The 24,217-nt window shown below is 24.1% G+C and overlaps 3 protein-coding genes across 4 annotated transcripts; 2 read left to right on the top strand and 1 right to left on the bottom strand.

The window, feature by feature from the left end:
- Positions 1-1,405: 1,405 nt before the first annotated feature.
- Positions 1,406-6,127, top strand: Tert (telomerase reverse transcriptase). The gene is made up of 4 exons (XM_011497667.1): positions 1,406-1,593; positions 1,700-1,897; positions 5,870-5,961; positions 6,048-6,127. The coding sequence occupies exons 1-3, from the start codon at positions 1,454-1,456 to the stop codon at positions 5,874-5,876; spliced, it is 345 nt and encodes a 114-aa protein (XP_011495969.1). The 5' UTR covers positions 1,406-1,453; the 3' UTR covers positions 5,877-5,961; positions 6,048-6,127.
- Positions 5,209-14,073, bottom strand: Oga (O-GlcNAcase). 2 transcript variants are annotated; one of them, XM_011497669.1, is made up of 13 exons: positions 13,927-14,073; positions 13,609-13,660; positions 13,207-13,540; positions 12,530-12,974; positions 11,709-12,322; positions 10,702-11,043; positions 10,252-10,426; positions 7,904-7,957; positions 6,694-6,779; positions 6,032-6,198; positions 5,761-5,956; positions 5,521-5,680; positions 5,209-5,363 (listed from the first exon to the last, which is right to left on the bottom strand). In XM_011497669.1, the coding sequence occupies exons 1-13, from the start codon at positions 13,994-13,996 to the stop codon at positions 5,227-5,229; spliced, it is 2,832 nt and encodes a 943-aa protein (XP_011495971.1). In that variant the 5' UTR covers positions 13,997-14,073; the 3' UTR covers positions 5,209-5,226. The 2 variants fall into 2 exon arrangements, with proteins under 2 accessions (XP_011495971.1, XP_011495970.1); XM_011497668.1 differs by lacking the exons at positions 13,609-13,660; positions 13,927-14,073 and having other exon boundaries at positions 11,709-11,930; positions 12,009-12,322; positions 13,207-13,532.
- A 2,241-nt stretch (positions 14,074-16,314) lies between these two features.
- On the top strand, positions 16,315-20,416 carry Sugb (Sugar baby transporter). Its single transcript, XM_011497666.1, has 8 exons — positions 16,315-16,600; positions 17,157-17,671; positions 18,377-18,661; positions 18,736-18,927; positions 19,231-19,553; positions 19,621-19,796; positions 19,889-20,056; positions 20,263-20,416. The coding sequence occupies exons 1-8, from the start codon at positions 16,537-16,539 to the stop codon at positions 20,334-20,336; spliced, it is 1,797 nt and encodes a 598-aa protein (XP_011495968.1). The 5' UTR covers positions 16,315-16,536; the 3' UTR covers positions 20,337-20,416.
- The last annotated feature ends 3,801 nt before the right edge of the window (positions 20,417-24,217 follow it).

Here is a 24,217-nt window from a genome sequence, read left to right as displayed (position 1 = left end):
TAAGAAAAATAGAAAAATCAGAGGACAAATAATACATCATTATACAGAAGATAAAAAATGTGACAATCAAATACATATTGCTCAAATACGAGAAGTCTTTCAAAAAATTTTATATAAAGTTGTATCTCAAGAACTAATTGGCAATTACAGAAATAAAAAAAAAATACTTAAAACTCTTCACAATTTTTTATTAACTGCAAGAAATGAGTATTTTAGTCTACAAAGTTTAATAAAACAGATAAATGTATATAATTTATAAATATATATATAAACAATTAAAACTAAATATATAAATTAATTTTTTTTGCTAATTTCAAATTAATAATAGATTTCTTCAATTAAATGGTTAAAAGTTATTGATGATGATTATACAAAATATATTTTACTAATAAAATTTATCAAATGGTTATTTCATTATTTTATAAGGATAATATTTGATCAATTTTATGTAACATATATAAAAGAAGAACGAATATTTATTTTTCTTAAAGATTGGAATATACAAAAGAAAAATTTTCTAAAAAAAATGTATCAAAAAATGGCTCTAGAACCACTTAAGATAGTAACTACTATAACAAATATTCAAAGCAAGTTATTTTTAATACCAAAATTTAAAGGTATACGATCTATTGTAATACAAAAGTATGTATTCAAATTTATATACTTTGCAATTTATATAAATACAAGCTAATTATTGATTATTTAATAAATTTTAAGGTACTCAAATAACGAAAAACAAGAGTTAAGAAAAGTTATAAGTATTTTGAAACATCTACATCAAACTAATTTAAGCAAAACGAATAGTAACTTCGATAGAAAATACATACAATTTGTTAGAGAGAATAATTTTCTGAATAACAAAATATATATAATATCATCTGATATACATAATGCTTACGATTCCATACGACAAGGTTTCAATTTATAAAAATTGTAAATTGTTTGTAATTTATTAAACTGAATAATTTTTTAAATTAAATTATTCTATTTAATATTTACTAGAAATTGTTTATATAATGACTTTAAATACAGTATAATATTAATATTTTTATAAAATTATTCTATATGTACAATAGAATTATTAAAATGATAATTGTTCCTTTTTAGATAAATTATTTAATATACTAAAGGAAATGTTTAAAGAGTTACCGTACGAGCTAATATTTGAATGGTACATTACACGAAATTCCAAAAAGTATAAATATGTTAAAATTAATGCAAACTTATCAAAAGTTCAGTTTGAGACTTGTAATAAATTTGAAGTAACAAAAAAACATAATATTCTTAAAAAATTAGAACAATTTATTTACAATACTAAAGTAATATATTTTATTAAAATAATAAATTCTATAAATATCTATATGAAAAAATAACGTTCATTTAAATTTTAAAATATTAGGTTGTTATTAATAATAAAGTTTTTAATTTATGTAAAGGAATAGCACAAGGATTAATGTTATCAGCAATTTTATGTGATATTTATTATGCACATATGCGAAAGAAGTATTTTTCTGATTTTGAAAATTTTGGTTACCATTTTGCTTATGTAGATGATAACATTTATTTGACCAAGAGCTTAAAACATGCTAAAGAGTAAATTTAATTATAGATTTATTCTCTTTTCCTATTAACTTTTCAAAACTTTATATGTAAGTCAATGATTATGAAATATAGCCAATTATATTACATTTTATTTTAGATATATATATAGAATTAAAAAGGGTATTCCAGAATATAATTGCTGGTTTAATGAATCAAAATTAAAATATAATTTTAATAAATGTGATTCTAGTAAAATTGAATATTTAGGTTGGATGATTGATCCTCATTCTTTAGAAATTGAGCCAAAATACAACTCATCTCGTTATTCCCTGACTTTTGCCTCACTTAATTCATTGTAAGTCAATAAAATACTTTTATTTCTATAAAATTTATTTAATAATTTAATATATTGCAAGCAGAAATTTGAGTAGTACATGTGATTTAAAAATACAAAATCTAGCTTCATTAAAACTAAACAAGCTTGTTCTTTCTAAGGAAATAAATAGTGAAAATCGAATATTTAGTAATATACAGTCTATTGCACTACATCATGCTAAGCGTTGTTATGCTTTTGCAAATTATTTATATGAAAATCAGTACAAATTAACGATAGAAATCATTAAAAAATTAAATTTTAAAATATTACATACAATTGAAAATCTTACCAAATGGGGTTTGTATAATAGTATTTTGAATACCTTTCGTAAAAAAGAATTTATTATGTACTAAATTAAATATCTTTAATTTTAGATAAATACGAAGACAGTCAAAAAAAAAAAAAAATACGATTAATCTTATGGCAATCATTTTATAATGTTTTTAATAAAAAAAGAGAAATTTTTTTATATTTAATTAGAGATTTTAAAAGATTGATGAAAAAATATACATAATTTTAATCACAAAAATAAATTATAAAATTTTTTATTATAATTTAAAAATCTATTCTTCAGAATAAACTACAATTTTACTTTAAAAAAAATCTAAATCTAATTTAATTTTAAGAAGCAGTAATATTATATAAATATCTGTAATACATTAAAACTATTCTTTTAAACTACATTATTTTATTAATAGTTTTATTGTATTAATTTCTTTTTTTAATTGTTTTTTATTATTCATTCTAAATTTTAAATTAAAGTAAAAGCTATTACAATTTAAGATGTAATAACTAAAAGTTACCGTTTTATAATTTTTATAGAAAATTATTCAGTATTCAAACAAAAATACTTTTGACTTTTTGTTTATTTAAAACATATTATTAACATCTGTTATTATACATATGTTATTAACATCTATTATCTTGTATTTTATTGGTTTATCACTTTTACTAAAAAAAATGTAAAATTTTCATTGTTAAATAACAATAAATAATGGAAAACTGATGTAATAACAATGTTTTTCTAATACACAGACAAAATTGCTTAGACAAATTAAAATATAATCATGAATATTCAAACAATAAAAACTGTTATCAAGTATCCAATACAAATTCGAAATATAAATAGAATTACAAATACAGTTACAGGCATAAAAACGTAAAGAAATTTATTGCATCTAATCTAATGTCTAACTCATTAAGCAACTCAATTGCAAATGAGAAATAAACGTAGGAAGATTATAATTTTAAATGAAATTTTTTTTTCCATTTTTACATACTTAATTATTACATTAATACATAAACGGTAGTTTTATTATAATTTTAGAATCAAAATATTTGATATGAATTACATTTGAACTTAAATTTTTTTTTATTTAATTCAAATGCAAAATTTTAAGTTAAAATAAATTCAAACCAAATGTTTTAATTCTTTAGATTAAAATAAAACAACTGTAAATGTACTTTTTATTTTTATTAATTAAATTAGTTAAATTTTATGGCATTAATAATATAGAAAATTGAATATAATTGGTTGTTCTATACAAAAATTTCTAATCAAATTGAAAAGAATAACTAGTTATGTTTTAATAAAAATATAATAAAAATTGCAAAATTTTACGTTCTATAACTAAATTGTTATTATACAATTCAACATATTCAAAAGTAAATAAAAAAAAAAATTCTATTGTACTACAATGAATAGGTAGATAAATATAATTGAAATTTTTCAATCTAAAAATTTATTGAAATAAATCCATACCAATCAATTACCTTACAAGATCATTATTTTTATATATTCAAAATTATGGAAAAAGCCGTTTTATGTAATAGTATATAAATTACAAAAAATATACAACTACGATTATATAATGAAATCGTTCATAAAATATAATTTAATTATTGAGTTCAAATAAATTCATAATAATAATCTATAAATATTTTTAATGATAGAATAGTATAGCTGCTTAAATAAGTTTTATGAAATTTTTAACAATTAAAAAGTTATGGACAAAGGAAAAAACTCATTACACGCTGTACACTATGTTCTATACAATTATTAAATGATAGAAATTAAAAATAAGTATTAATCTAATTCAGAACATAACTGATCTGAATTCAAATTCTGGTGTATACATTAGCATCAAGTTGTATCGACTTATATGCAAATATATTCAAGTGCAATATATAAACTGCACAATACTGTACATTTTATTTACTTTTTTTAAACGTCCATATTTAAAATTCTTAATGAATAATATAAAATTATAAATAAATTGATTGTTAATTTTGACCATATAAATTAAATATATAAAAAACACATTTAAGCATTTATAACAGCATATATATTATTAATGTGATTAAAATTGCCAGTTTTTTATAGTATGAAGATAATGAATATATTATTTAAGTTATACTTAATACTACTACATATAAAATACTGTAAACTACAAATAACTAATCAAAGTACACATTTTCCAAAATTAATAAAATATTTTTTAAGATTTAAATAATTTTGTGTATAATAAAGATTATTTGTAATCATTTACTAATCAATTACTAAAATTGTCAAATGTTGGAATATTTTCTTGATACTTAATATACGTGATTCGTTTACTTTCCAAATTAAATTATTTAATAAAGAATCTAAAATACATACTGTACTATTTGATATGAAATCAGTTACTTGAGTTCTACATATATATTATATAAAAATCTATCTTCCCAAAAAAAAAAAACGATATCGCAATAAACAACTTATACAAATAACAATTTTCTGATTATGTACGCAAATCCGTTGTTCAATATGTTCAACTATTTTCAAATACAAGATGCGTTCAACGCATTTAATAAAATAAAGCGATGCAAACAAAACTTTAAAAAATGCATCATATTGCACTATGCACTTTTTGTTTATTTACTTCAATTTTTAAATACTTGTATTATTATACATATACTTTGATACAATGTATATGTACAATTATCACCATGTGTATTGGTCTACAAATCTATTTAACTTTTATTTTTATTAAATGAATATTTTCCATCTATTAAATTTTCAATGTTGATCAATGATCTATGAACAATTTTGATTATTTTACTAAAATTTAGCAGTATCGAAGAAAATAAATATCCGTTAATTCTGTTATCTTGACCAATGATACATTAATACACAAAAAACTACTTCAATGAAAATAATATAGAATTCTTCATTGTTCAATTATTCGCACTTTCAACTGATTTATATATATATATATATATATATATATATATATTATTGATATTTATGATTTAATGTTTTGCCACTGTTAAAAATTTCTACACATTGTTATTATTGTTGAATTGTTTTCTAATGGAGGTATTAAATCGATGAAACCTAATCTGACATAAAAGTCTCTAGTATCTTTATCAGATATTGACATTGTTGTATGTACTCCAAAAGAGCCTATAAATTAATTTTATAATTTATTAAAAAAACCTAATAAAAATAAAACTTAAAAAATCTTAAATAAGAAGAAGTAAATAAAATAAACATTTATGTGTGCTTATATACAGATTCTTAACAAAATCTATATGAATTTCTGTAACAAAATTTATCGTACCATTTGCTCTCAAAGCGGCTAAAGTACATGTAATTAAACGTTTTGAAACTGAGTGATCAAACACTATTGGTAATAATGAACATATAAGTTTAGATGGATGTTGCCGACATAATTGTTCTGGTACATCAGGTACAAATGTATGAAAATATTGTATTGCCTCCTAAAAATTTATAATAATTTAATAAATTTGTAAATTATTTTCTGTCAAACTTAATTTTTTAACTTAAATTGTAAACATACCTGTTCATCTTGAGACATATTGCTATTTAAACTTTTTAATGGATATTTTAACTGCATTTCAGTAATCCAAGATATCGCTAATTTTTGATTGTATGTTTTGATATTTAAGGCAGTAAGAGCATACCCAACAATACCAGTCTCGTCTTCCACAACCATGCAAAATTCTGGACTCAACATTAAAAATCCTCCTACAAGCCTAGCGTACATATAATTGTTAAAATACTTTTATAAATAATATAATTTTATTTTTATTTGTATAAATTACTCTCACTTATCGGACACAGCAGATGTTCTACAGTTATTAACTTGATTGCAAACTGTATAAATGGCTTCTTCATCATCTGGCAGATATGGGCGAATCGTGTAAATTTTACTGCTAGGCACTTCAGGTGCTTTATATATAAACAAATCATTCCCGCTATCAACAGGAATTAACCGCTGTAACAAGTAATATAATATAATTATTTAAACTACTTAATAACAATTATTATTAAAATTAATTGTATTTGTTATTATCATTTATCAACATAGTATGCTGATAATTAAATATACATTATTTATAATTATGATTTTTGAATGTACCTAAATCGACTTCAACATTATACCTTATTATTGTTCACTATTGGTCAAATCTTTAGTTTAATTTTTGTTATATTCAATAAATTTCTTATAAATTAATACTCTATCAACTAAATTAATACAATTTTTATTTATATTAAATTTATATATGTGAATAATATTTATTGAAAATGTCTTATTGCAGTCGATAATAATTGGCTTTTAGAGCACATATATCGATACTTAATCAAATTAAAAATTGGAATAAATATGATAACATTTTTTTATCATTATTTTTTATTTCTTAATTACTTTAATTAAGAATTACTTTATTTAATAAATACTTTAATTTATAAATGTGAAAATAATATATACCTGCAAATCAGCGGTCAGGCCACCTCTGAAAACCCACGGTTCTTGATCTCCACTCATAAAAGTTTCTTTCCAACCATTAGAAAACCCTATCCCAATAAAATTATATCAGTATCAAAAATAAATCAAATACGAAAAATTATATTATTTAATAAATTAATAAAATTGCAGCTACGTCCAACATTTTGGAATACCGAAAACATGCATAATCTTGGTATATAAAGTTACGTTTATTTTTCATTTATATTTCTATTGAAATAATTCAATACTGGAAAATGTAAACGTTTATATAACTACCAAGTTTTTTTTATCAAGGATGTGCTACTGATTTTCAAACATATTCTATATTTACAAACTGTATAGTTCAACATGACACCAATGAAAATTTTTCGAACAAAGTACTTTTTTATCAGCAGATAATTAACAAAAAATAAAAAACAAAATTTAAGTATATTAAAGGTAAAATAAGTTTAAGTTATTTTATAAGAAATAAAACAAACTACAGTAGAACATCCATGATCACATTCATAAATTCTTGAATAACTAGAATGCAAAAGGTTAGGATGATACAAGGATAATTTTTGCCATAATGCGCCTGAAATGAAACATTAAAAATCTCTGAAAAGAACTGATTCGTCTGAAACTAAGCAAAATAAATTAGTGAGAAATTTTTGTTTGGAAAACTAATCGTTCAAGGTTAATATATTATACCTAAGAACTTAATAGTATTTACCCACAAAATTTTGTCTCTTGCTATTAAAATATACCATGAACGATCGGGTTATTGGATTCGAAAGGAATATCAAGAATTTATGAAAATTTTTTCTTATACACTAATTTAAATTTCTTTTGTTATAATTTAATTCTTTAATTTTAAGTCCTTCAAAATTCACTATAATTTATTATTAGTTTTTTTTTTAAGAATTCCACAAATCAATTTAAAGATTTCTAAAATTATCTTAATCATTTAATTTATAATTTAAATAATTTAAAAAAAAATAAAATATGTTATAACTTATTTCATTTTAGCTAACACACTATTTTTTATTATCTCCAAGCTTTCAACTACTAATATAAACTGTATTATACATTCATTTAAAGGAATAACCCAGATTTTTCAATTTTCATAATATAAGATTTCTTGAAAAGTTTAAAGTTCAAAACTTGGATTTCGCGATTTTCTTCTTTACTCAAAGACTGATGAAACGCATACATGTGTAGCTGCCATGGGTAAATGTTGTCATCGTCACTGGAAATCTGCCAAATGCTATCAACAAGAAAAACATAAATTTGTGGTTAATACATTTTTTAAAAACAAAATATCCTGACGTTAATGTCATTATTTATAAATAGGAAAACATTCGTTGATTAGATTAACCAATCTGATACATTTCAAATAGCATAAAATTATCAAAACTCGAACATATTCCTACCAGGTCTCAGCTGAAAAGAAAGCCAATGAAATATTAGACTGGTAAATAAAAAGAAATGACTATACGAATATTGCATTTATTTTGACAAACATTCTCTGGCAATCAAATATCTGTTATGGCTGCAAGCTGCTTTTTATTTAGTTATGATCGTTTGAAAAAAATATAATCTTGAAAATGGTTGTATAATAAATCAATTGTGTTTATTTTTTTAAAATAAAAACAACTATATTAATATTCGATTTTGTTTAATTAAAATATAATAATAAAATAACATGATATATTCAACAAAAATTATAAAAATTCATTTGAATTTAGTAATTAAACACTGAGATTTACTATACAAGAAATAAAGTATAAATGCGTTTAATAAATCATGTATTATTAAATAAAATTTTTCAACATACATTTAATAATTTAAAACTATTTACACAGCTTTTGAAAAATATTCATTTAAAATATACTTTTAATTGGCATTCATTGACAATTAAATTCATTTCCTATAAATAAATATTTGTAATAAAGATTAAAATAAATAGCAGTAATTTTGTGCTATTTAAAGCTATTCACATTTTTCACATTTGCCATGCTTTAATACAGATTTTAAAATCAACTCTCGAAAACTCACAACTTTTATAAGTTAACGAAAGATTATGTTGTTTAAATATTTAAAATTATTATAAATTTCTATAGTTTTCAAAATAGAGTGTGCTTTTTTATTTAAATGTCCAAAATTTATTAAAACCATATTATATTTTTAATTATATTTAAACATGAAGTAAAATATTTTCAAGTTAAATTTATTTATTTAATTACGTAATTTGTTAAAATACCTAGTAGAAATATTTATGAATGATATAATTATGACTAATAAATTGACAATTAAAATGTAGTAAAATTAAAATTAAGAAGATTATCTTCTATAATAGTTTGATCTTTAAAATATTAAGTTTAATTTTTATTTATATTTAACCATTTATCAAATTTGATCTATAGAAATTAATATATTCTGAATGAATATAATTTAAAAAAAATTAATATTATAATGAATAATAAAATAATTTCAAATATTTAATAATTTAAGTCTACATTTTGTAATGAAAATCTTTTTGAGATTTTTATTTTTATATAATAAACTTTTTGAAGTAACGTAAGTTGAAAAATAATATAATTTTTTATAAACTTTTAGAAACACGAACATGACAAAAAATGCCAAAAAATTTAACTTATTTTCGTATAAATGCTTATTACAAACACATGTATCATCTTTTGTTCAAATTAAAAAAATTGTAATTTTCTAATATTAATTTATTACTATACTTAATATATAAATTTTATTTATTTCAGAAAAATGAAATCATTAGTTTTAATAATTATAGTAATATGCATTAAACTATTAATAAAGGAAAAACACAAAATACAAATTTACTTATTACCTAAATGAAGACATACTAAATTTTACCAGCATAATAAAGAATCAATTGACTTCCTTTATAGTATTATTAAATTATAACAATACTATTATTAATAACAAGTTATATATCATTAAAAGCCATTATTGTAAATGTTACTAAAAAGATATTTTAAAATATTTAATTTATGTTTCAAAAATGATATAATAATATCCTAACTTTTAATTATTATCTAGATAAAAATATGATACTAAATTTCAATACCCTAATAAAAATTTAATTGATTTACTATAGTGTTATAAAATTAGAGGAAAATTTTTAAAATATATATTAATATTTATATATATATATATATATATATATATATATATATATCATTTTTAAATAAAAATAAAATTATGATTTTAAAAAATGTATTTAAAAATATTCTTATATGCCAAATTTTTATAAATTGATATTTTACTAACTTCTCTTCTCTTTTTGTATATATATATATATATATATATCTATTTGTAAAAACAGGTATATGTAAATATAAAATATAATTTTATGTAATGCATACAATGTAATTAATTAATTATTTATTAATCAATTTAATATTTGATAGGAATTATAAATATATATGCTTGATAATTAAGGAAAACACATGAAATAGTAAGCATTAATTAGAATATTAAATTAATATTCAATATTTTGATACATTTGGAATAAAAACTTACCAAGCCATTTGACATAACTGTTTAATAATGAAACAACTCCTCTCATATCCCATACATAAGAATAAAGATCATACAGTAGTTCCCGATTACTACAATATGTTAATCTTTGAAGTAAACGATTAACAGCATTACATATTTCATTCATTTTAGCTGCTCGGGCATGCCATTCTTCAATCTAAATGTAATTAAATAATTATAAAATGAAAATTAAAAGGTAATATAATACATTTTATAAATAATTTTAAATTTGTAAAATTACATTTGTACAATAAAAAAGCATTTGTCTTATTTATATATTTAATTGTATTCAGGGCACTTCAGTTATAAAATAATAATTTTTAGTTTCAAACCAATATCCCAGTACTTTTCTATTTTTTTATATTTATATATATTTGATTTTTATGAAAATTCAAAATATTAAAAACTTTTACTTAGAAATGTAACACTTACATCTGCTTTGCCAATTGTCTCTTCCTCTTTGGATTTGTGAATTATGACATGTGCATTGCTTTTTAACCAATTGAATTCTTGCAGTAACTGAATACCTTGACCACCATGCTCAAAAGGTAAATAAAAAAGATCACACAAAAGTGATAAATCCTCATGAGTTAACTGTTTATCAATATCTTTTAAGAAGAGTGCATCCTCCTCTGGCTCATCAAGATTTATGTGTCTATCCCTATGATTCTCGCGATGCTCACCATCTTTCTCAACAATCATGTGTGTTCCATTAACTACAACTAAATGGCCATCCACTTCTATATGCATATTTCCACATGTTGCACTGCAATTCTAATTTAAAACAAGCAAATTAAAAATTTTGTAGGCACATTTTAGACAATTAGAATAGAAATATAAATTATTTTTAATAATATACTATATAACCTTATATTCATCCCTTACATAATTAATTATACTTTCAACAGCATATGTAAGATTTTCTCAGAAAAGGTAATAAAATAACACTATCGATCTTAAACCTTAATATACGATCACAGAATACAAGTATATATTTTATTTTAAAAAATTATATTATATTATTTTATTTACTAGTTCTCTGTAATTATTATGTAATTTTGTTGTTTTATATAATATATTATATATTTATATTATATATTAATTTTTTTATATTACATATACCTAAATCAGATATTAATATAATACTTATTAATTTTTTTTAATTTAATTTTTTTTTAATACATATATTTTGATAAGTTAATTTTTAATTGAATTAAACATGAATTTTATCCGAAGCCTTACAAATATATAAATTTTTACCAAACTGAATAAATGGCTAATTCTTTATTATAATATTTATAAAAAATAAATATTTTATATCTTATCAAAACTCTTTAAAAGTTTACGAGTCTCATTTTTAAAGTTAAGGAATAGCTGTTCATATACTAAAAATTTATTATTTACATTCGTTGCTTGAGGAATAAAAAAATCTTTCTTACAGAAGTATTTTCTACCATAATATCGTCATCTTGTACAGATATTTTGGATATATGAGCAGGTGAATTTGTAGGTGTAGTATTACAATCCATGGGTTCAGTGGAATGTATATTCAAACTTGAAGGAATAGTTCCACCTATGCATGTTACCAATGGTAATGTTACAGACTCATTCACTACTTTCGTTTCCGAAACAAGAGAATTCATGATAGGTCCTGAGGGTGGCTGTGCGAAAGATTCATTACCCATAACAGTTGAGCAGACTTCAGCTAGAGCTTGTAAATGATTCGAATTATTGCTTACAACAATTGGTGTTGATGCAACTGGTACCATTGGTGTTGATGTTGTTGTTGTTGTTGACGATGTTAAGCTCATGCACGTATTTACTGAAGGTATAATAGAAATAGGGATGGTAGATGCAACACAAGGCTGAGGTTTGGCTATTACACCAAACACTACACGTTTCTTACTAAATTCTAAAAGCCACTCATTAATAGCGTTTTTTAGAGCTCGACGAGGATGATACATGTTAGGAGATAAAGTAGATGGAACATCTTCTCCAACAACACCATCCTCGGTTTCAGTTTCAAGTTTAATATCTGCAGAAACTGTATCATCTACAATTATTAAACAAAATTTTATCGATTTAATTTAAAATTCATTATTGTACAATGAAATATTAATTTTCTAAAATATAAACAATAAATTAGTCATAATTATTTAACATAATATACAACATTATATTCTTTAGTCTTATATTTTAAATATTATGAAATACAAATCAATGCAAATTATTTCTATAAAGTATGTGATTTATTACTTACTCAAACTAAGATCTCGTTTACCATCAACATTACATCTACTCCATTGGGCTAAGGTATGAATTGCTATAAAATTTGCACCATATTCACAATTTGGATTCGTTAAAACTCCATGAAGTTTTGGTATAAGATCTGGAGATCGTCCTGAATAAGGTCCGAGAAATACCCGTTTTTGATCATAATCATTGGCATGTAAATTATCCCAAATAACTGGTGGTCGTCTCAGAACCTCTGTAATTTCTTCAATTGACTCAACTGTTAATAATCTAGAGATTACTTTTGGACCAGTCCACATTATATCTATTTCTTGTGCTAATTTACTCCCTAAAGTATTGAGGTACTCAGAAGTTGCAACATTAGGCATTGCTCTTGTTGCACAATATTGTGTAGGACATAAAAGAAAACGAGGTTGACCGAGATGTTGAAAAATATCATTGGTTACAGAAACCTTAAAAAAATTAATTTTTGAACAAAATAATTAACAAACGATATTGTTTAAAAAATAATATATTAACAAAAATAAATTTCAGTTACCATTTTATTTTTTAGTATAAATTTTAATTGTTGCCAATTATAAATCATTTTAATTTTTAAATTATAAAAATTATTCAAATAAGTAGGTTAAATAAATTAATATTGAACACTACTTATTTCAGATTTTGTAATAATAGTTGTATTACCTGAGCATGAGCAAAGGATTGAAAAACTTCTTTATCAGCTTCACTCATTTCAGGTTCAATATCATCAAAAAGTAATGCAAATGCTTGACAACCAAATTGACTAACTTGTTCTAATTTCCGTTTTAATGCTGTAACTTCTTTAACATTTGAATAAGTTATATCAAGGCCTGGAGATAAAGCATAATAAAATGTAATTCCAGATTCTCTAGCAGCAGTAATAAGTCCAGTTAAATGTTCAGCCTCCTCTACAGTATACAAATCCCTCCAATAAGCTCTGTGTTTATAGTCATCTTTGGGTGCATATAAGTAAGAATCCATTCCCCATTTTTTTAGCCTGTAATCAAATTAATTTTTATTATAAATTATTAAATTAAAATAACAATCAAGAAAAATTAACCATACTTTCTGAATAAATCTTTTCTCTGTTCAGTAGTCCATGGTCGACCATAAAATCCTAAAATATTTAAGTTAACTTATATAGTATAAATATGTCTGAACTACTTTTTTTAATAATAAAAAATACTAATTTACATGTATTTAATTTGAATATAAATATATTATTAAAGTATACTTTGATTACAAATAACTGAAGTAAACAAATAAGTATAAATACAATATACAAAAAATAAAACTACTCTTATTAATTTTCAATCTACTATATATATATTATATAATGTTTACCATATAAAAGAAAAATGCGAAATATGTTTTTCTATTTACCTTCAACAACGCCACATATGAAATTTCCATTCTTTGTATTTAAATTGGCGGATCCATTTGTTTCCGCCATTACTAATTCAGATTTTAATCGATGACTTGCCGTTTTTTTTACAAAAATTAAAAGGCAAATACAATTGAAATGGCGATAATCCGAAAAAAACAAATAAGCGTAAAAAAATTGTTATCACTAATAAAAAAGACTAATATTATTTATGTTATTTACAATAAATATTTTGCAACGCTTTTGCGTACTAATGTATTGTTTATTTAAAACATTAAAATAAAGACGCATTTGAATTACTTCATTGTGCGATACAAAACAATAATAAGTATTTTGTATGTCAACATAAATTTTACGAGATTTTGGAAAAAATTGTACTGATTCAACAAAACAATTAAACGAACTGTATACGTTCTACCATTCTTGATCGTAAGACTATGAAAATGAGATAGATACGTATGATAAATTAGACTAGTCTGTTTATACCAACAGCGACACTGTCGTATTGGAAAACTACAATTAATTTTGATAAATTTAAAAATTTTAAACAAATATTTTACACATTTACGATTCAATTTTCAAAATCAATTTTTATATGTATATGTATTTCTGGTATTTCATAACAATATTATTTTAATAAAAATATTATATTTATTTAAGAATAAATTTGCACAGTGTTCTTTATTACAATTATTTAATCAAATTACATCAATTTACAATATTGATATTTAAATTTAATTGTTTTCAGCTATTTATCGATATATTTATTGATGTTAAAGTTAACAATATTAAAATCTCAATACTGCATACTTAATAATTTTCCCTTAAAAAAAATTCTTTAACAACTTATTCCTTTCTATATTTATTCAATCATGAGGTTGCTAAAAATATTTTTTATAAACACAACTGACTACAAGTTTTGTCAATTTTCAATCATAATTGTTTATAGATTTTTGAGCTTCTATTAGAAAATTTACAAAAAATATATAATAAGGATGTTTTAGAAATACTGTGACTTTTAAATGATTTAATAAATAATATAAAAAGTAATAAAAAAAAGTAGTAGGAAAGGTTTCAACATTTCAAAAAATTAAAGGGGAATAAAATACTTCTTAAATATATTTAATACGAAATGAAAATAATTATGAAAATAACATCTTTATTTATTTCTAACAACGTTAAGAAAATAGAGCATAGTTGATTTTATAATTGATGCCAAATATTATATAATAGGTAAATTACAACAATAAATTTATTTTCTGAGATTCGATTAATTTTCCTGAATATCTTTATTACTTGCGAAAAAATCGTGTAAAAGTAAATTAAAAATCTAGCTAGCACTATAATGCTGTGCTGAATTCATGTGCTGAGCTTGGAAAGTGTGCGTGTTGAATATTTAATCAAAATGAAAATTTTTAATATTCAACCTATGTTATAAATTTTCCTGTCAGCATTCCCAAGTGTTCATCTTTAAGCGATTATAACTAATATTGATATGTCAGTTTATAGAAAGACTACAAATCACATATTTATTTGGAAGTCAAGTATAAGAAATTAATAAACAATATTATTCTATATAATCGTATTTGAAATTATATCAGCAATTTTTCATACATAGTTAGTTCTTGATGTAAGCACTAATTGATATGCTTACTATTTATTATGAAACAAATAAATTTATATAATTAATATTATTTTTTAAATTTAAAGGAGTGACTAATTTTGAATACAAATTACAGTTTGTAAGAGCTATGAATCGTCTCCATTTTTTGTAATGAGGCAAATTATCGATGGTAATATTGTAAGGTACAATTGCAAAAGTAAAATTTCAATATATAGTTATTATAAGTATATCTTATAATGATAATCATGATCAATTTGTATAAACAAAATTTATTAACATGACCATTTAAATTTACAATTGAGGAATTATGACTTTCTATTATAATTTGATTTATAAAACCAATCCTTTATTTTACTACTCAATAAATAACAAATCAGATTAAGAACTGGTGATTATACAGTCTTACAAAACTTATTTTATCCATACCAAATATATTTTCTCTTAACAAATTTTGTGTTGACAATTTTCTGAACTACGCAATAATGGGGTGATGATTGGCTGTTCTATCCATGTTATTTTTCTAACAAAAAATGAAAAAAAAAACAATAAAAATAAATTGAAACAAAAGTTTAATTGTGGCACATAATTTATATAAATATTGGATTTAATGTATTATTAAAAGGCGATAAGTTAAGACTTTCAACTGCGCATGACTCTCAAAATCGTATTATCTATACTCAATTAATCAATTCATACAAGACATTAAATATTTTTTTTAATATTCTTATAATACATCTTTATCTTATTATATATTATGTAGAAAATAACCGTTCCTGCAAATTAATTGATAATATGATTATGAAATTTATAAAGTCGCATCATTCTTGAATTAGAGATGGCCATATTTAAAAATGTTGAATGTTTTCTGATTGTTATTAATGAAAAATAATATTAATGATATTTGAAGTATCAAGTATGTAGATGGAAAATTTATCAGTAATATTACTTAAGAGTAATGTGTCGTTAATCAATATTTAATTAAAGGATGTTTGGTCATATAAACAGAAACTTAGTACCTATTAAGGCTCATTATTTTTTATACTATGGTGGTAAATAAGTTTGTTTTTAATAAAATTTTTTGCTTTTGCAGTCATTTACATTATTAAATAATATATTCTAAATAAATTATTATATATTATTAAGTAATATATTACAAATTAATTTAGTATCAGCATATTTACTTAAATATTTTGAAATAAATCACTGTAAAATTTACTTATTAAAATAAAATGTTACTCTTTCTAATACAAATATAAAAACATTGAAGTTTGATATAAATAAATATTTAAATTCATAGAAGTTTGCTATTGAAAGATCTAGAGACATCAGAAAAGAAGACTAAGTATTTAAAAAAATTTTTTAAATGTTTTATATTAAGAATTTATATAAGTATTTATATTTTATTAATGAAATACTTCTTAAATATTTTGATGAAAATATAATACATAAAAAATAAAAGCTTTGAACATAGTGAACTTATTAAATTATTGTAACATTTATAAACTTATATTTATAAATTATATATTGGTTTTTTCTTCAAATAATAATATGTAAAATATGTATTAAATCAGTTTGTATTTTAAATAAATAATTTTTTTTGTTTAGCTACAGGTCCAATTATGCAATTTTTACCAACCATAGCAAAGCAACTAGGATTTTCAGGACTTCTTGTTGGAACAATTTATACAATATTGCCAATCTCAGGATTAATAGCAAAACCTTTATTTGGTGCTCTGGCTGATAAATTTAAACTTCATAAAATATTTTTTATAGCATTTCAAATATTTTTAACAGTGGCATTTTTTACAATCAATTTTATACCTCAAAATGAAAATAGTGCAAAAACTGTATTAACTTGTGATAAATATACATTTTTGGAGTTATGTTCTGAAAAACCATTTTCAGACTTAAATTCTTCAAAAATACAGAGTACCGTAACAGATAATGTTAATTGCCATCTATCATGTACAGTTATATCAGTTAAAGATTTTAAAGCATTCTGTGATTCATGGCACATTCATGAATACTGTTTTTTAATTGAAAAATTTACTTTAGAACAAATAAAACATTTTGGTACAATAGAATTTGAAGCACAATTTAATGAATCTTATAATTTACCAGTAAGTAAAAATAGCATAAAGCAATTATTAGCAATAAATATTTAAAGAATATAATTCTATTATTGTATTTCACAATTTTTAGAAAATTCAATTGTACATTAAAAATGTTTAGATAAATTTTTTTTTGTATCAAATATTTACTTAAAGAAAGTTTATATTCTTATATAAATTTAGATTTAATTAAAGATTTAAAATTTTAATAAAACATGTATTTAAAAGTAATTTTTAAAAGTTCTTATAAATAAATTTGTTAAATTGTTGATCTTTTAATAATAATTACTGATATTTTTTATGTTAAATACATATTGTTTTTAATTTAAAAAATGTATTAAATTGTAGAAAAATATTAAAATATATCTTTATTATACTTTTATATAATATTTTCATAATATAATATATAAATATTCTATATTATTGATATTTTAAATAGAAGTATGTATATTTAAGCAAATTTCTCCAATTATAATTATATAACAAAAAAATGTTCTAGTATATATACATAATATACAGTTATAGAATGTTATTTTTATTATATGAAATTATAAAAATTTCTTAATCCATATCTTTTGTATAAAAAGCAATAATAAATTTAACTTTCAAGTAATAATTCTTATTATAAAGGAAAATAATAGTGAATTGAAATTTACCAATGAACCTGTTAGATTTATTTACTCTGATCATAAACAATAATTTATTTTCTCTTAGTTGGCAAATTGCTTAAATATTCGAGTATTCAATGCCTCCTTTGCAAATGAAGATGTACATAAAGCTGACTGCGCTAAAACATCCTTCCGAATTGAATGTAGAATGTGGTGTCCCAAAGTTCCCTTTCTTAACAACTTAATAAAAGAAATTAATAGTATTGAAAACCCTAGATCAAAGCAAATATCTTGGAATTTTAAATGGTTTTTATGGGTATCAATTACCAGTTGGATAGGTATGGCTGTAGTAGTGAGTATTGGAGATGCAATATGTTTGGATTTATTAGGTAAGTAATATTTTTAGTTAACGACTTAATTTATGACAATTTTTTATTAATCGTGTTTTTTCTTTGTATAGGAGATGATGAAAAAAATAAAGATTATGGAAAACAAAAAATGTGGGGCAGTATTGGATTTGGAATATTTGGAATAGGTACTGGATATTTAACAGATCTTTTTAGTAAAGGAGATGAAATAAAAGATTATACCTGTATTTTTTACATTATGTTGATTGCTATGATTTTTGATATATTAATTTCAACCACATTGAAGAAGGTATTTATGATTAATGTTACTTTGCTTTATTAATAACATATCTAGTGTATAGAAATTTTCATATTATATATGAAAGTGAAAATAAATCACTCTACAAATAAATTAAACTAATTTTTATAAAATCAAATATGTACTTTCATTAATGCTTTTTTAACGGTGATTAACTAAATAAAAATTAATTTGATTAAATATGCTTATTTTTTCAATATTATATAGGATTCATAAATTAAAATTAATATAATATAATGATTTAGAAACTTATTTTGCTAGTAAATAAATAAATTTTATATACTTTTTTTTTAGAATTGTTTACGTGATACAAATGAACCATCTGTACTCTGGGAATTATGCTCTATTGGAAAAGAGGGTAGAGTTTTAGCTTTTGCTTGGTGGTGTATTGGAGCTGGTATGTGCACAGGAGTTATTTGGAATTTCTTATTTTGGTACACTGAAGATATATCTTCAAATAATACACAAAAAGAATGGTTAAAGACATTGCAAGGGTTACTTACTGGAACACAGTGTTTTCTTGGTGAAATGCCATTTAATTTTATATCTGGTAGTGTTATAAGAAAAGTTGGGCATATTAATGTTATGAGTCTTGTACTTCTTACTTATTCAATAAGGTAACTATATTTTTTTGTCTCAATAGAATTGACTATTCAGATTATGTGAAACTTTAATGTATTTTAGATTTATGGCTTACAGTATGTTTTCAAATGCTTGGATCTTTTTGATTCTTGAATTTCTCCATGGACCTTCATTTGGTTTATGTTGGCCAACTATGGTTTCATACGGAGATAAAGTAGCACCTCCAGGTACAAAGGCTACAATACAAGGACTTGTTGGAGCAGTTTTTGAAGGCATTGGTAATTAATATACAGTTTAACACTATTTTAAATAATAGAATGCAGCATATTTTTTAAAAAATTTTATTAAAATAATCTTTGAGATACTTTAGGTGTATCTTCTGGAAGTTTGCTTTGTGGATATCTGATGGATAATTACAAAGGAGTTGTTACATTTAGAATATTTTCAATTGGTGCCCTTATATGGTTAAGTATTTTTTGGATTTGGCAATTGCTACTACGTAAAGCTAAAGCATATCCTCTTCAACAAGGACATACTCGTGAGTAGATAATCTATTCATTACAAAATATCTAGTTTATAACTATTATGTTTCTGAAATTATTTTGTTACTTAAAAATTTGTTAAAATCTTTATATTTTATTTATTATTTAATTTCTTCTAAATTACTTTTTAAGAATCATTCATAATAGTAATATCATCAATGCATCTTTTCATATTTTTTTTATCATAAAAATATATTTTCAGATTTGACAAGTTATGTTTCTCCCAATGATGACACTGTCTTTATGGCCATGAGTCAAGAAATGCAAACATATTAAAAAGTGAATTAAAATTGACATATCAAAATTAATATGTAGGAAATAATATTATAAAGAGCTTTAAGAGTATTATACCTTTAGATCCTTTAATTTCATTTTTAATTATCCAAGATAAGTTCTACGTAACTATGTGAATGAAATTTTATATATAAATTTTTAAGAATTTTATTATATAATTAATTATTTAAAATTTTGAATTTGCCTACATAAATGATTAAATTCATATTTGATTGATTTTTGATCTATAATTACTTATTAATTCTTGTAAGCATATGATGAAACAAAGTATCCTTATATACAATTAATAAATTTTTTTTGGTATTAATATATGATAGGTTTATAAATTTATTTTTTATTGGAAATACTTAATATTTTAATAAAAAAATATTGATAAAAAACTAATAAATAATTATTAATATATATTTTTTAATTTTTTTATTTACAAAACCTGTTTTTTCCTAATTTTTAAAAATAAAATAATGACTTCATTACAAAAAATTTCTAATCAATTTTGTTTTATTAAATAATATGAGTATGAACAAACTAAAACTTTTTAGATTTATTTGTTAATGAAGTATGATTAGTAATTTTTATATAAAAGCAGTTTTATTGAAATTCGTACTTTTCTAAAAATAATAGTTTCCTAACCATGCTCATTATATATTATTTTATTTCTTTACTTAGAAAATATAAGTAATAAATAAAATATTATTTTATAATATTTTTATATTATACCACTAAAATTATGTACATATGTTTTAAATAATTTATATAATAATTTAATATTGAATATTATAATGAAATATATATATTAAATATAATAAAACTTAAATAGTGCCCCTTTTTCAATGCTACACAATGGAGATGTAAACTTCTTAGCTTTTTAGTGCAAAATACCAAAAAATGAATACCTTCATTAAAGAAAAAATTATATATTTTTTATTTATTTATAGGCAATAATAAACCTATAATAATTTATGTTTGGAATTCCAGCCACCTGATGGTCAGGAGATCAAGGTCGTTGAAGGAGGTCGCGGAAAGGGGTGGATGAATGAGAGGTAATGCATTAATTCAATACAAGCACAATTGGATTTAGTGACTATTATTTAAGGTTATGTTACAATTGGTAGTTGTTTTTATCGGTCGTTGTGAGAATTGTTGAGCTCGTCGTGATCTTGATAGTTGGCAGAGAAACTGCAGGTCGTTGTTCTGGCATGCAAGAAGATACTGGTTTTTTTTATACTATGGGCGCCTTATTGTACTAGCGGAACGTAACAGTATTTCTGGGAGTTAAGGTCTCTTCAGACGCGTGGCCAATAGGCGCCCTCTTTAGTGATATGAATTACGGGGGCTACCAGATAATATCGGTGTCCTCTTTAGCGATCTGGAAATGGTGCTCTCGGTAGCCTTCCCCCAATTCTTTTGATCCCTTGAGAGTCGATGAAGGCGGTCAGGCAGCGAAACGCGTGTCCGTTAAGTAACTGTTTTTTGGACTGGAGTATCTTAATTTCGTGTGAGGAGTAAGCAGCTTGAGTCGCCTTTATCCAAAATATTCTTACCGTTTCTAGCTCTATTTGTGTTATACGTTTGCTGGGAGGTGATGCTTCTTGTTTCTTCAATCGAGCTATAAATTTAAAGCATAGGGAAGTTGTTATCCCTTAGCTTGCTAAGGGTTGAATATTTGTGAATGGTGTTCCATTGATAGGTGGGCTGTCGAATTGCTGCTACTAGTGATATGCTGGGGCGGGCTTCTGGGATACATTGGTTATCATCCTGCGTTGGCTGCTTCGGTCACGAGTCCGGAGAGTGCAACCATGGAGATCCCGTCCACCATAGTAAATTATTCATAAGTTGTGCAATGGTCGATCCGCGGGATGCACAGTCGGCAGAGTTTGAAATGCCTGGAATGTATTTTCAGTGGGCGTTTGCGGTATTTACTTGTATTTGTGTAGTCTGTTTCTCACGAAGTCCTTCCAGGTGAGTGTTACTCGTGAATCTCTCCATAAGTATGTTGCATTTACCTTTATGTTTAGCGTGCTCTTTACGTATCGCATGAGTTTTGCAAAGAGTAGTGCTGCCGCTAATTGCAATCTTGGAATGGTGATCCGTTTCAACGGAGATACCTTAGTTTTTGAGCAAATGAGGGTGACTGTGGAGCCATTTGAGCTGTGGACGATGAGGTAGATAACTGCCGCTATTGCCAATTAAGAGGCATCAGAGAATCCATGCAATTCCATTGTAGATGTACTTTCAGTATTAAAACATCGTGGTATGCTGATCTTGTCGAGCTATAACAGATTTTCTCTGATAATGCGCTACTGAGCAGTTACTTGATGTGGCAGTGGGTCGTCCCAACTGAGTTTGAGCAGCCACAGTTTCTCTAATATCATTTTCGCTTTGATTACAATTGGTGAGACAAATCCTAATGAATAAAAGATTTTAGCTATTTCTGACAACATGATTCGTTTTGTTATGATGCTGGTATCTTAGTAAGGAGTCGTTGAGAACGAGAATGTGTCAGCATGTGGGCTCCATTTTTGGATCCATTTATTGCAATCGTCAAATATAATACTCCTGCTTTTGACTTACCTTCATGGCAGTGAGGATTTCTTGTTTGGTCAAGTGCCACTTTGCAAGTAGGAAACTGCCCGCCATGCAAAGATTTTTCAATTGAATTACTGTTTTAATTCACCGCTGCGGGAAGTCTGCTCCTCCAAAGATGTCATCGATATATCGACCATGGGTGATGGATGACACTGACAGAGGAAATTTTTCTCCTTCATCTTCTACCAAGTGGAGTAACGTTCTGACCGCTAGAAATAGTGCCATACGTTACGGTTATCAAATGGAATCGCACTTCCCTGTTTTTGTCATCGACACCCAGAATTCTTTGTAAGTCCTAGTAATCCTTGTGAACCTTAATTTGCCTGTAGATCTTAGTAATATCAGTGGAGAAGAGGTGCTTGTGTGTGCGTATCCAGATCAGAGTCGGAGATTTCCAGGTGCAAATTGGGTCCAGTATGCATAATGTCATTTATTAAGAAACCTGAGTTTGATTTGTTGCATCCATTGAATACTACTCTCAATTTTGTTGTAGATCGGTCTGATTTAAGCACACCATGATGTGGCAAATAGTAGTGGATTTTATTGTGATGGTACAGTGGAGGAGCTCGCTTCATGTGATGGAGTTCCTTGTATTCCGTCATAAATTGATGATATAATTGACGATAATTATCGTCTCTTGATAGGCGCTTCAATAGGCTTTGTAGACATTGATGGACAATGTTGTATGAATTCCCAAGGACCTTAGTGGATGCCTTAAGTGGTAAATGGATAGTATAGTGTCCAGTGAGGTCCCTTGAGTGAGCTCTCTTGAACTGGTCTGCGCACCACTGCCCATCAGGCGTGTGTTGATGAGCAGGGTCCCTTGGCACTTCTTCTTACACCCAAAATCGTGTCAATAATTCAAGAAATTTCTCATCTATGTTGGAGACCGCATGTAGTGCTACTGACGTTCTGCTGTGAGTCAGGTTGACCGGTCCAATTACTAACCATCTAAAAAAGGACAATTGTGCCATGGGCATTGATGGAGACACAGAGATGATATTGGGCTTAATGATCTGTCCATATATGTCTGTTTCGAACACAATGTCCACTGGTCTGGAGATAAGATATTGTGGATCGGCTAGTGTCAAATTTTCAAGATGTGACCATCTTAAACTTCATGTTTCGAAGGATGGTAGCATAGCCATCAGTGTTTTTGAGGATGTGAGCTTGAACTGTGACTGCGGAATTTGAATAAATTGATTGAAGGGTGAGGAACACAACGCCTTGTGCTTGTGCGGATGGAATGCCTCCAATGCCTTGTATGATGATGACTG

This window comes from Ceratosolen solmsi, unplaced genomic scaffold (genome assembly GCF_000503995.2).
Source record: "Ceratosolen solmsi marchali unplaced genomic scaffold, CerSol_1.0 scaffold47, whole genome shotgun sequence".
Lineage (NCBI taxonomy): Eukaryota > Metazoa > Arthropoda > Insecta > Hymenoptera > Agaonidae > Ceratosolen > Ceratosolen solmsi.
The sequence above is the reverse complement of the archived record's forward strand: the minus strand, read 5'-3'. Positions and strand labels throughout refer to the sequence as shown.

Coding starts and splice junctions, on each gene's coding strand:
- Tert (XM_011497667.1), top strand. CDS start 1,454: ATGTTATCAGCAATTTTATGTGATATTTATTATGCACATATGCGAAAG. Junction 1,594..1,699: donor AGCTTAAAACATGCTAAAGA/GTAAATTTAATT, acceptor ATTTTATTTTAG/ATATATATATAGAATTAAAA.
- Sugb (XM_011497666.1), top strand. CDS start 16,537: ATGTTTGGTCATATAAACAGAAACTTAGTACCTATTAAGGCTCATTAT. Junction 19,797..19,888: donor AGCAGTTTTTGAAGGCATTG/GTAATTAATATA, acceptor GAGATACTTTAG/GTGTATCTTCTGGAAGTTTG. Junction 20,057..20,262: donor TCTTCAACAAGGACATACTC/GTGAGTAGATAA, acceptor ATATATTTTCAG/ATTTGACAAGTTATGTTTCT.
- Oga (XM_011497669.1), bottom strand. CDS start 13,996: ATGGCGGAAACAAATGGATCCGCCAATTTAAATACAAAGAATGGAAAT. Junction 12,323..12,529: donor TAAACGAGATCTTAGTTTGA/GTAAGTAATAAA, acceptor TAATAATTGTAG/ATGATACAGTTTCTGCAGAT. Junction 5,681..5,760: donor ATATGTCTCAAGATGAACAG/GTATGTTTACAA, acceptor ATAAATTTTTAG/GAGGCAATACAATATTTTCA.